This window comes from Oncorhynchus mykiss, chromosome 6 (genome assembly GCF_013265735.2).
Source record: "Oncorhynchus mykiss isolate Arlee chromosome 6, USDA_OmykA_1.1, whole genome shotgun sequence".
NCBI classification, from domain to species: domain Eukaryota; kingdom Metazoa; phylum Chordata; class Actinopteri; order Salmoniformes; family Salmonidae; genus Oncorhynchus; species Oncorhynchus mykiss.
In genome coordinates, this window is record NC_048570.1 from 64,000,438 (window position 1) to 64,014,145 (window position 13,708).

Consider the following 13,708-nt stretch of genomic DNA (forward strand, 5'->3'; position numbering starts at 1 on the left):
TAAACCAAATTGAACATGTTTCATTATTTACTTGAGGCTAAATTGATTTTATTGATGTATTATATTAAGTTAAAATAAGTGTTCATTCAGTATTGTTGTAATTATCATTATTACAAATAAATAAATAAATACAAATCGGCCGATTAATAGGTATCGGCTTTTTTTGGTCCTCCAATAATCGGTTTCGGCGTTGAAAAATCAGAATCGGTCGACCTCTAGTGTGTACGTGTGTGTGAATGTGTGTGTGTACCCACAGGAGCAGGGAACATTATGTGCACTGCGCCAGCCCTACAGAAAGGGTGGACAGAGACAGATGGGCTGATTGATAGCACAGTGCAAATACTGTCTGACGATCAGCAGGACGATGGAACATGCGTTTGCCCCTGTTTGTGTTTGTGTGTGTGTGTGTGTGTGTGTGTGTCAGAATAAAAATCAACCAACTTTATGTGCATGAAGACAAAGGGCTTACGCCTACCCACTCACTCACAGGAATATTACCTTATTATCCTTTTTTAAATATATATATTTGTTCTTAAACAATTTGTGGTCCAAGTGGCGTAACTACAGTAGTTGAAAACATTTACAGTGGGGCAAAAAAGTATTTAGTCAGCCACCAATTGTGCAAGTTCTCCCACTTAAAATGATGAGAGAGGCCTGTAATTTTCATCATATGTACACTTCAGCTATGGCAGACAAAATGAGAAAAAAAATCCAGAAAATCACATTGTAGCATTTTTAATGAATTTATTTGCAAATTATGGTGGAAAATAAGTATTTGGTCAATAATAAAAGTTTATCTCAATATTTTGTTATATACCCTTTGTTGGCAATGACAGAGGTCAAACGTTTCTGTAAGTCTTCACAAGGTTTTCACACACTGTTGCTGGTATTTTGGCCCATTCCTCCATGCAGATCTCATCTAGAGCAGTGATGTTTTGGGGCTGTTGCTGGGCAACACAGACTTTCAACTCCCTCCAAAGATTTTCTATGGGGTTGAGATCTGGAGACTGGCTAGGCCACTCCAGGACCTTGAAATGCTTCTTACGAAGCCACTCCTTCGTTGCCCAGGCGGTGTGTTTGGGATCATTGTCATGCTGAAAGACCCAGCCACGTTTCATCTTCAATGCCCTTGCTGATGGAAGGAGGTTTTCACTCAAAATCTCACGATACATGGCCCCATTCATTCTTTCCTTTACACGGATCAGTCGTCCTCGTCCCTTTGCAGAAAAACAGCCCCAAAGCATGATGTTTCCACCCCCATGCTTCACAGTAGGTTTGGTGTTCTTTGGATGCAACTCAGCATTCTTTGTCCTCCAAAACACGACGAGTTGAGTTTTTACCAAAAAGTTATATTATGGTTTCATCTGACATTCTCCCAATCTTCTTCTGGATCATCCAAATGCTCTCTAGCAAACTTCAGACGGGCCTGGACATGTACTGGCTTAAGCAGGGGGACACGTCTGGCGCTGCAGGATTTGAGTCCCTGGCGGCGTAGTGTGTTACTGATGGTAGGCTTTGTTACTTTGGTCCCAGCTCTCTGCAGGTCATTCACTAGGTCCCCCCGTGTGGTTCTGGGATTTTTGCTCACCGTTCTTGTGATCATTTTGACCCCACGGGGTGAGATCTTGCATGGAGCCCCAGATCGAGGGAGATTATCAGTGGTCTTGTATGTCTTTCATTCCTAATAATTGCTCCCACAGTTGATTTCTTCAAACCAAGCTGCTTACCTATTGCAGATTCAGTCTTCCCAGCCTGGTGCAGGTCTACAATTTTGTTTCTGGTGTCCTTTGACAGCTCTTTGGTCTTGGCCATAGTGGAGTTTGGAGTGTGACTGTTTGAGGTTGTGGACAGGTGTCTTTTATACTGATAACAAGTTCAAACAGGTGCCATTAATACAGGTAACGAGTGGAGGACAGAGGAGCCTCTTAAAGAAGAAGTTACAGGTCTGTGAGAGCCAGAAATCTTGCTTGTTTGTAGGTGACCAAATACCAAATAGGAAAGTCCCAGGCAGCCATTAACCAAGGCGGGCAGGGAGGGACTCTCCAGTTTCACCACGCGCTAGGGAGCTCCGTGTACAATAACATTGACATGCCGCCAATTTTATACAGCCAAACATACCTCACAATTGTCTAAACATTTAACCTAATAGCTTTTATCTGCGTCACCTACAGCCTGCTGAAGTAGGGTCAAATGTCATCAGATTCTTCCTGGAGAAAAACGGAATCACTGTCTGGTGGAGGGGCGAAGAGGTAAAGCACATCAACATCTCTCTCTGAAGGGGAGGCAAGGGGCCTTCCCCTGTTAGCACACACTTTGGCTCTTGTTTTAGTCCTCATGTTCCCTCTAGGCCCGCATTATTAGCAAAATTATGATCATTCTACGCAATTAGGCAGGCCCACTTTACTAACGATGGACCAACCCGTCTGGCGTTTGCCAAAACTGCCCTATAGCCAGGCCATTTTTGGCATAAGACATGGAATATACTGCATATTGCCTTATATTTCCCAAAGTGTGGGTCATATTCATTCTGCTCCATCTATGTACCTTGTCTGTCTCTGGACCAAACTACAACAATGGAGAAGTTGGGAAACACTAAACAATACATTTTTGGTTTGATTCTCAAGAGTAATATCCACATGCTGTAATTTCATCCAGGACAGGCTGAGTAGAGTTTGAGTCACACACTGAGTGGAGAAAGGCACGCCACCCCAGCAGCAGCTGCAGTGTCAGGTGCTGGCCGTTCCAGCGGTTCAGCTACAGCATGATTCTCTCAGTCACCCACATGAGTTTTCACACCGCTCTCAAGTTGGCACAAACTGGATTTATACTCTTTATCATATTCGTACTGTTTATCATTTTGGCCAGGCGTACAGTAAAGTGACCAATCATAATGCAGTTCAGGAGAGGTAGGAGAGGCCCAGGGAGCTCGACTCTTTCCCACTCATGTTTATATTTATACTCGAAAGGACAGTCTGCAACATATTAACAATAGGAGGCAGACAGATATATAGATGGGGGAGAGAGAGAGAGAGAGAGAGAGAGAGAGAGAGAGAGAGAGAGAGAGAGAGAGAGAAAGAAGAGAGGGGGAGAGAGAAACAACAGAGAAGAGAAACATGGCCTGAGCTAGCATTTGTTACCCTCCAGTGCTTCATGACTGCTGGTGTGCTCGCTCTATGTACAGTACTCATTCATACAAATCCCGGGCTGCTCCAATCACAGCCGTGTTCCTATAGGCTTTACAAAGGGCCTCAGAGCAGCATATGGCTAGGGGCCTCGGTGCGGCCACGGCTACATCAATGGGTCAACAACACCAGCAACAAAACTAACATGGGACGGACGGTAGGCTGCACGAGGGGAAGCCCTTCCAGGGCAACCACAAGGTCATATATTGTAGCTGCAGGGTTGGAGAGAGAGGGACTCGGACTATTCAAAACCCAGAACTACCCCCCTGACTTTTTATTATTGTGTCTGTGAGATTTGATTTGATCAATTCAACCAAGTGGTTTTGGAGGGAGACACTTGATAGTTTCACGAGGCAGAGATCAACAGCACTGATATAAACTGACTGGTTGTTTGTTATGAATCATGATGATACATTGGTCATATACTGGCTAGAATGTTCTGTTTTCTCTTTTTAAAATGGGTTAAATTGCTATTTTGTACCCTGTAGGCACCTGCAACTTACCACAGGTGAGAAAAACTACATAATAAACGAGACTCACTTGCCTCCAACCAAATTAATTTGAATTTTTAATAACTTAGTCCATTTTAAGTTTAGATTTTTTGGGGGTGTTCTGTGCAGTTGTAAACCAAACAAATATGTGTGAAGACCAAAGGTTTTTTCAATTTCAACTTATTTTCGAAGAAATAGTGAATGGTGCAACGGGGACAATATATTTGACCGCAACTGTACATACATACATCATGGTTGGATTTGTGTCACAGGCTATACCGTTTTGTTAGTGTATGTATGCCCATGTGTACTCTGTACAACCTCTTATGCCCAGTCCAATATAAACCCCTAGCTCCTGCTTCTACTGAACCCCTCCAGTCTCTTAAATTGGATGTCCCCCTGAGAACGACTCTTATTGAAGCAACCGAAGTTCAAGGCCAAACACGGTACTGCAGGCATTGTTAGCAGAAAATGGGATCCCTCATTATAGTGAATGGAAAAATGGTGATCTTTGTGGTCAATCTTCATGATAATAAATTAAAATTACACTAAAATCATGTTACCAATAATTGCTTCTAATTCACCAGATGTATGTCCTTAAAATTATTATTTTTCAAATCGCACCCAAAATAAGCTATAAGGATAATTGCTAATGGCAGCATACCGTACCCCGGTCGGCCTTCGACTTGACTTACTCAATAAGAGGGGGCAGCACTGAGCTAGCCTGCAATGTCGGTTCCTGAAGCAGCTCAAATTACGCATGTTATGTCTCCATGAGACGACATCTTAAGCGACTTCATTTGGCTTCAATGCGCTATTGAGTCTTCACGTAGGAATGAATGGTGTCACATGATCAATGGATTTGTCCATTCATATATACAGTCATTGATTGGATTAAGCAATATGGTGGAAAACCTCACCTAGCATAAAAGAGGGTTAATTAAGCAATAAGGTAAGAGGGGGTATGGTATATGGCCAACATACCACGGCTAAGGGCTGTTCTTAAGCATAACGCAACGTGGAGTGCCCGGATACAGCCCTTAGCCGTGGTATATTGGCCATATACCACAAACCCCCGAGGTGCCTTATCTCTATTATAAATTGGTTACCAACGTAATTAGAGCAGTAAAAAACATGTTTTGCCATACCCATGGTATATGGTCTGATATACCACAGCTGTCAGCCAATCAGCATTCAGGGCTCGATCTATACCATATTTTTTATACCCTTCTTATCTTTTCAGATACGCAAATAGTGTTTAGAGGTAGGGGCTAGGGATTGATTTGGGTCTGGGCCCTACTCTGCACCTTGTCTACTCAATCAGGGTTCTCGCCCCTCATGCAGCAGCCCCTCCCCTCCTCAGTCCCCCTCCCCACTGCAAGCCCCATGCTACTCCTCCTTGGTCATGTGACTGAGCGGACAGCAGTGCGGAATGGAAGGAATGTGATCGCATGACTGTTTACCCAACCAGCGCCGTGAGGAAGAGACCCTGCTCTTACACACACACACACACACACACACACACACACCCACACGCACACACAAATCACCATCTCTGCCTAAAGCACACACACACACACACACACTAGCAACAGAACAAAAACATGTAGCCTGTAGCTTGTGACTCGTTTACCACACATAGATACATCTTTCAACAACAAAATGGTTATCCCTTAGATAACACAGCTGACAAACCATAATGAGCCAGACATAATAAATAAGAACAATCTAAAACAAATATATTGATGAAGTTACCGTGTGGCATTATACAATACAAAAATGAATCCATCAAATCAACTACTTTTCTTCAAGATAGCACTATCGTTCTGTTAAAACTAGCCGACAGTAGGCAGTGGCCACACAGCAGCAGCACCTGAGTGTTTTAACATTCAGCCCTAGCTGTAGTGAAATACTCTGGGGATCATCTGACTGGACCCATCCCTGTGATAAACGTATCACACAGCATATTGATCCAGCACTATTGATCCTGGGCTGTTTATAGCCCGGGGGGGGGGGCATCAATACTCACAACGCTCTCTCTGAAGTCCCGTTGGCACTGATATATATTTCTAGAGAACATCAAAACTCCCCACAGCCAGTGGGAACTCCCCACAGCCAGTACTGGGAACTCCCCACAGCCAGTACTGGGAACTGGACATGAGCGGGTCATGCAGTGCAGCAGTTGTCCGTGACCATGTAAAAGGAGTAGGCCTATGTGTTTTGGTTGATTAAATAATCATTCCAAACCGATTGCAGAGATGAGGCAAATAAGTAGCTATACATCAACCAAAAACCAATAAGCCTTTTTTAGTGTGGAGTTGGCTTAAGTGTAAAGGTTGTTTTGAGAAACTTAGAGGAATCCTAGACGTCAGCCTACAGAGATTTAGGTGCAGTCTAATTGAACAGAATGAGCTCTGCACTTATCCCAGCTGGCAGCCATCAGAGCAGGGAAGGAGGCTTTAGAGACCAGACATCTCCAACAGTGCAGGAGGATGGACGTCTTAAATTCACAGGTGGACGGATCTCAACATCATGACGTACGTTACACATACACATCAAACTTTCTGGTGCAGATCAAAAGTCTACCACAGAAAAGTTTAATTGGTGCACCGGTAATAACAACAACAAACATTCCACTCCATTATATACAATATTGTTACTAGGGAGCAATTACAGTGTTACTACACACACATGATAGTATGAAGTAGAGGTCGACCGATTAATCGGCATGGCCGATTAATTAGGGACGATTTCAAGTTTTCATAACAATCAGTAATCGGCCTTTTTGGACGCCCGATTATGGCCGATTACATATAAATCCATGAGGAAACTTTGTGGCAGGCTGAACACCTGTTACACGAGTGCAGCGTCAAAAGGACCTTGTGGCTGCAAGGAGTCAAGGTAAGATGCTAGCTAGCATTATATTTATCTTATAAAAAACAATCAATCTTCACATAATCACTAGTTAACTACATGTGGTTGATGATATTACTAGGTTAACTAGATGGTCCTGTGTTGTATATAATCAATGCGGTGCCTGTTAATGTATCATCGAATCACAGCCTACTTCAACTTCGCCAAACGGGGGATGATTTAACAAAAGCGCATTTGCGAAAAAAGCACAGTCGTTGCACAAATGTACCTAACCATAAACATCAATGCCTTTCTTAAAATCAATACACAGAAGCATATTTAGTTAAAAGAAATTCATGTTAACAGGCAATATTAACTATGAAAATTGTGTCACTTCTCTTGTGTTCAGTGCAAGCAGAGTCAGGGTATATGCAACAGTTTGGGCCGCAAGGCTTGTTGCGAACTGTGTGAAGACCATTTCTTCCTAACAAAGACCGTAATTAATTTTCCAGAATTTTACATAATTATGACATAACATTGAAGGTCGTGCAATGTAACACTAATATTTAGACTTAGGGATGCCACCAGTTAGATAAAATACGAAACGGTTCCCGTATTTCACTGAAAGAATAATCTTCTTCTTTTTTCTCGAAATGATAGTTTCCGGATTTGACTATATTAATGGCCAAAGGCATCAATGCCTCTGCATCGTCAGCTTCCTGACTACTCGTCTAAGATTTGACAGTAATCTGGTTAAAGTCGAAGGGAAGCTCTCTGAACCACCAACTTGTGCAACCACAGAAACCCTGAACCTGAAGACGACCACCACAATAAAGAGCCCAGTAGTCACCAGAGGCCAGACATACAGTAAAAGTGAAAGTCTTCCTGTCTCATTCAAGCTACTTCCCTCTGAACAGTCCTTTATACCACCTCTGGGACTAGGATTGGTCCTCTGACACTACCAAACATGAACAGACACACCCGGCCAGCCATACAAACCAACATCTTCACTGGACAAAGATATGCAGCTCAAATTCAGCCTGGGGCCTCTTTAAATAATATGCATCCTAATTTAGCTGTGTATCTCCAGGGGGATCAAGATGCACTCACATACAAATAGAGTAGGCACTAGGCTTGGGCGGTATGCTGTTTATACCATATACTGGGGTATTTCAAAATACAGACGGTATGATTTTCAATACCGTTACGGGGGTTGCGTCCTATGCCACTGCTTTTAAGTTAAGTATAACCAGAAGAAATCTAAGATGTATCAAATAAATCATATCTGGCTCAGGGCTCCAGCTATGCATTTGGTTTTCTGACTTGCTAGCTAGGTGGCTAGATGTCAAGATCCAGCTTCTTGTTTACAGCAAAGACATTCAACCCCCTCCTGGATTAAGACCGCTGTTGCCCAAATTGTTTTGTGCGTCAAAAAATGTGCACCCCTTGTGTGCACATTCGGTAATACCGTATACCCCGGTATGGTAGAGAAACGGTATGACAATCTGGATACCTCACAATCCTAGTAGGCAAACATGTAGGCACAGTCAGACACACACGAAGACACATACTACACTCATCATGCTTATAAAACATGCCATTTCCACCCCACTGGGCTGTCAGAAACACAGCAATCACACCTCAAGGACCAAGGGATTGAGATATGGGCACAATAAATAAAATAAAACGGCTTGGATTACAAGCGGATTTTTACCAGACAAAGTTCAAATAATGCTAATGACTTTAGCCAAGCGCATAGTCATTGTTGCAACAAACGTAACATAACTACTCCATTTACAGAACAGCTCAAATAAATGCAATTATCTTTATTAAGCAGGACTTGTTCACAAGCATCCTCCAGGGGCTGAGGTAGGGTGCTGCAGACAGGGGCTGAGGTAGGGTGCTGCAGACAGGGGCTGAGGTAGGGTGCTGCAGACAGGGGCTGATGTAGGGTGCTGCAGACAGGGGCAGAGGTAGGGTGCTGCAGACAGGGGCTGAGGTAGGGTGCTGCAGACAGGGGCTGATGTAGGGTGCTGCAGACAAGGGCTGAGGTAGGGTGCTGCAGACAGGGGCTGAGGTAGGGTGCTGCAGACAGGGGCTGAGGTAGGGTGCTGCAGACAGGGGCTGAGGTAGGGTGCTGCAGACAGGGGCTGATGTAGGGTGCTGCAGACAGGGGCTGATGTAGGGTGCTGCAGACAGGGGCTGAGGTAGTGTGCTGCAGACAGGGGCTGAGGTAGGGTGCTGCAGACAGGGGCTGAGGTAGGGTGCTGCAGACAGGGGCTGATGTAGGGTGCTGCAGACAGGGCCTGATGTAGGGTGCTGCAGACAGGGGCTGATGTAGGGTGCTGCAGACAGGGGCTGAGGTAGGGTGCTGCAGACAGGGGCTGAGGTAGGGTGCTGCAGACAGGGGCTGACGTGGGGTGCTGCAGACAGGGGCTGAGGTAGGGTGCTGCAGACAGGGGCTGATGTAGGGTGCTGCAGACAGGGGCTGAGGTAGGGTGCTGCAGACAGGGGCTGAGGTAGGGTGCTGCAGACAGGGGCTGATGTAGGGTGCTGCAGACAGGGGCTGATGTAGGGTGCTGCAGACAGGGGCTGATGTAGGGTGCTGCAGACAGGGGTTGAGGTAGGGTGCTGCAGACAGGGGCTGACGTGGGGTGCTGCAGACAGGGGCTGACGTGGGGTGCTGCAGACTAGGACTGAGTCAGTGGCATGTAATAGGGATGGAGTTGGTGGATATAGGCCCTGTTCCAATTTAGATATCCTTCCTAACTCAACTCCTGGGAAAAAAACAGATCTATATATGATTGGATGGGTAACACCTACCAACCTACTACTTTCACCAAACACAACCAGTTAATTTGTTTTATTTTATTTAATTTCACCTTTATTTAACCAGGTAGGCAAGTTGAGAACAAGTTCTCATTTACAATTGCGACCTGGCCAAGATAAAGCAAAGCAGTTCGACACATACAACAACACAGAGTTACACATGGAGTAAAACAAACATACAGTCAATAACACAGTAGAAAAATAAGTCTATATACAATGTGAGCAAATGAGGTGAGATAAGGGAGGTAAAGGCAAAAAAGGCCATGGTGGCGAAGTAAATACAATATAGCAAGTAAAACACTGGAATGGTTGATTTGCAGTGGAAGAATGTGCAAATTAGAAATAATGGGGTGCAAAGGAGAAAAATAAATACAGTAGGGGAAGAGGTAGTTGTTTGGGCTAAATTATAGATGGGCTATGTACAGGTGCAGTAATCTGTGAGCTGCTCTGACAGTTGGTGCTTAAAGCTAGTGAGGGAGATAAGTGTTTCCAGTTTCAGAGATTTTTGTAGTTCGTTCCAGTCATTGGCAGCAGAGAACTGGAAGGAGAGGCGGCCAAAGTAAGAATTGGTTTTGGGGGTGACCAGAGAGCGCGTGCTACAGGTGGGTGCTGCTATGGTGACCAGCGAGCTGAGATAAGGGGGGACTTTACCTAGCAGGGTCTTGTAGATGACCTGGAGCCAGTGGGTTTGGCGACGAGTATGAAGCGAGGGCCAGCCAACGAGAGCGTACAGGTCGCAGTGGTGGGTAGTATATGGGGCTTTGGTGACAAAACGGATGGCACTGTGATATAATATCTGTGATTACATTGAGGAAGGTAGGAATGAAGGGGAGGGAGGCATTGAACAGGACCAATGATGAAGGACTAGGAGGGACAGAGGTCAGTCGAGCCTCAGACAGAGGTAGGAAGAGTGAGGAGGAGTCAAATTGAAGCAGGGGTCAGTGGGCTGATTAACACTGAGCATTAAATTGTTGACCATGGATGAGATAGGATGACTAGAGGGAGTCAGGATTAGAGAGTAAAGGAGAATAGGAGACAACGCTGGGAACCATAGAGAGGATGCCTCTTTTGAGTGAAGAAGTGATGAGGGTTCAGTGAAACCCCAGTAATTTGGTCGGTGTGCATGTGACACTCCTAGCGGGAGTACTGGGTTAGAGGGAGAGAGAGAGACAGAGAGCTTATCTAAACACACAGACACGCACTCTCACAGCATTCATTTGTTCCTGATGAGTTCAGAGGAGTTGACATATTTTCATTTGATCTTTCAAATGGAAAAAACAAGCTCTTTGTTTGTGGATCTGATACAGCGACATCCCATGCACCCAAACTCTCTCCAGTCAATTCATCCCTGCCCCACTATCACCCCCTACTCCCACCCAGCAACCTCCACTCGCCGGCTCCAGTTCCCACAACACCCTCCTAACCAACCCACCACCCTTAACATTCCTCTTTCTCTCTCCAAACATACCACTCTCACAAACACACACACACACACACACACACACACACACACACACACACACACACACACACACACACACACACACACACACACACACACACACACACACACACACAGACAGACAGGAAAGCTCCCACCAGTCCAGTGAAGGCTCTACAATGCTCCACTGTGGGCTGTGGGAACACACCCCAGGGTGTATGAGGGCTGAGGTGCTCACACACACTACTGTGGGCCTTGTGATGAGCACATGCCACTGTTGCCTGTTCCAAGCACACACACGAGCACACACACACACACAACCCCTCAAGGTAATGTACTGTAGTTTGTATCTCCAGCTTAAACCTCATTGTGACAACATGATGGATAGAATGGGTAGAAAATGCATTATCATGGAACACAGTTTGTGTTCTCTAGCCTTGAAAATGCATTAGTCCAAATTACATGATCAACAACCTCTTTACCCATCCTATTGGTTTGTGAGACATACTTGAAGTCTCACTTGTACATATTCAGGTAGAACAGGGATGCTCCTCCATGCATCTTGATTAACAGGAAAGCATTGTCAGCCCTGATACCACTATTCTTCCACGTTTTTCAAAGCAATGATCCAATATGTTTGCCTTTCCTCTAACGTGAGCTACTTCAGATAGGCTAAAGCAGAACAAAATCCCATCGGCCCATTTCATGTTTCTACTCTCGTGCTCCTGCACTTTTCTTTGTCGACAATTCTGTGGCTGGTCTCTCTCGCTCAGCGCCTGGCTGCCTCGCTTCCTCGCCGCCTATCGGTGGCTCCATGGCTCTCAAATCACCGCTTCCCTTCTTCATCTGAAGGCCACCGCGATGCCTGAAAGGCAGCGACCAAGTGCATCCACTCCCAAGCCCCCAAAACACAAGGCACATGTTCGATATGACGATTCAAACATCACAAAATATAATAAGCCTTCATTTGTTTCGAGGCAAGTGCACAAACATAAATACAATTATGTGACAATTGATAAGAAACGTTTTCGTTTGTAAGGTATGAGAGCAGCTCATAAATAATTGTAATAACAGTGTTATTTAGGCATACACCTTACTAGAGGCAAACTCCTGTAGTAGCAATATGGGGTATTGCATTAAATTTATAAATCGTGACATCTGAAAAACGATTTTGTCCCACCGGCAACGCTTTTGAATTGTGAGAAATTATATTTGTGCAGAAAACCCACAGGCCACATGTTTAACGCTCATTATTTAAACCTCTTGAAACGCAACTCACATTCCTCAAACTCAACCCCACAGCACATGTCTTTAATGAACGCATGCCACCACTGTAACATTAAATACGTTATGGGCAGATAATGGTTACATAGTTGCATATGTGCAACTAACTTTGTAACCGGCAGTCCAGCATTTGGGTATAAAGAGAAACCCGACAGCGTGTGCTGGAAGACGAATGGGCTATTGAACAAAAGTAAGAACGTTATAGCCTTTGCTAGATATACCTACCATAGTCCTGTTACCTAGACTCAACAGTTAGATACAAACACTGCAACGAGTAAGGTGCAAAATGTGTTCACTAACCAATCTCTTCCTATCGCACCTGCATATGTTCTGAAAGATAACTATAATAGAACACATTACTAACTTGAAAGGCATGCCCAAGTCAATAACATTTATATTAAGCTAAGCAACTTACCTTGAACGGATGGTCCACAGAAGCCCAACGAAAGTAGATAGAAAAACCAGATAGTCTCCACCGCCATGTAAAGCATTGATTTCCAGCAGAGGGGTAAAGCAGCGTGCGGGTCTCTACAGCCAGCTATACCGCGATCAGCATGCATATCATGGAATCCGCAATTAGATCCTCTCTGAAATAGACTATTAGTTGGCTATTAGTTAATGTATTTCCCTTCGGCATAGTACCCTGCTTTCACTCAGAACATGGTTGCATTTAGTGGGGAGAGAGCCGTCGTGTCTCTCGGCCTTTCATCGCCATGTTGTGAGCGAATGTAAGTGTGTGTTGGCTGCTCCACACACGCACACTCGTACACACACACACGTACGGATGTATGCACATATACACACACACTCCCCCAAACACACTGGCAAGTCCCAATTTAGGTGTCTCCTGGAGTCACCTGAAACGCTGCCAATAATTTCACACACCCCCTATCTTTGTTGTTGAGCTCTATGCCTGTGAATAGACTGCTGTGTGCCGCAGCCGTGCCTATATAGCCGGCAAAAAACTAGAATCAATCTCGCTATATTGGGCTCCCGAATGACGTTTAAATAACTGAATTTAAGTACAAGAGACGTCACTACAGTCCCTGGTTCGAATCCAGGCTGTATCACATCCGGCCGTGATTGGGATCCCATAGGGCGGCGCACAGTTGGCCCAGCGTCGTCCGCGTTTGCCGGGGTAGGCCATCATTGTAAATACAAATTTGTTCTGCCTAGTTAAATAAAGGTTAAATAAATAATAAAATACAATTATGCAGTTTCATATGGAAGACACAGCTTGGGCAGCTGAGTCAACTGACGTTTAAAACAGGCGATTTTAGCATTTAAATACTGGTGGGGCAAACTAAATAATTATAATAGGGATGCAAGCCAGCAAAGCCACAATACAACACTAAACAATACATTAATTGCACTATAGCGGTGACAAAAGGTGCCCACAAACTGTTAAGGCCTACATACAGCTGTCCCAACAGCAGTCCCAACACCTTACCACTGCTACACCTGGCTATCAGCGGAGCCTTGTCTGGCAGCGAAACAGTTCATTCAGCTTCCTTTACTGCCTTTAAAAAAACTTAGCTGATATGGCTGACTTGCTTAAACAAATGTGGTTTCTACTGACAATTGAGATGTACAAACTATGGCATAAGGGGACAACAAGGGGATAAGAG

At 44.7% G+C, this 13,708-nt stretch overlaps 1 protein-coding gene across 1 annotated transcript in view; it reads right to left on the bottom strand.

Moving 5' to 3' along the window:
• Positions 1 to 12,967, bottom strand: part of igdcc4 (immunoglobulin superfamily, DCC subclass, member 4) — a 60,372-nt gene extending 47,405 nt beyond the window's left edge. Inside the window, exon 1 of the mRNA XM_036980687.1 lies at positions 12,496 to 12,967. Coding sequence (XP_036836582.1) covers positions 12,496 to 12,640 — 145 coding nt within the window. The 5' untranslated portion in view covers positions 12,641 to 12,967. The remainder of the gene's footprint in view (positions 1 to 12,495) is intronic.
• Between the last annotated feature and the right edge of the window lie 741 nt (positions 12,968 to 13,708).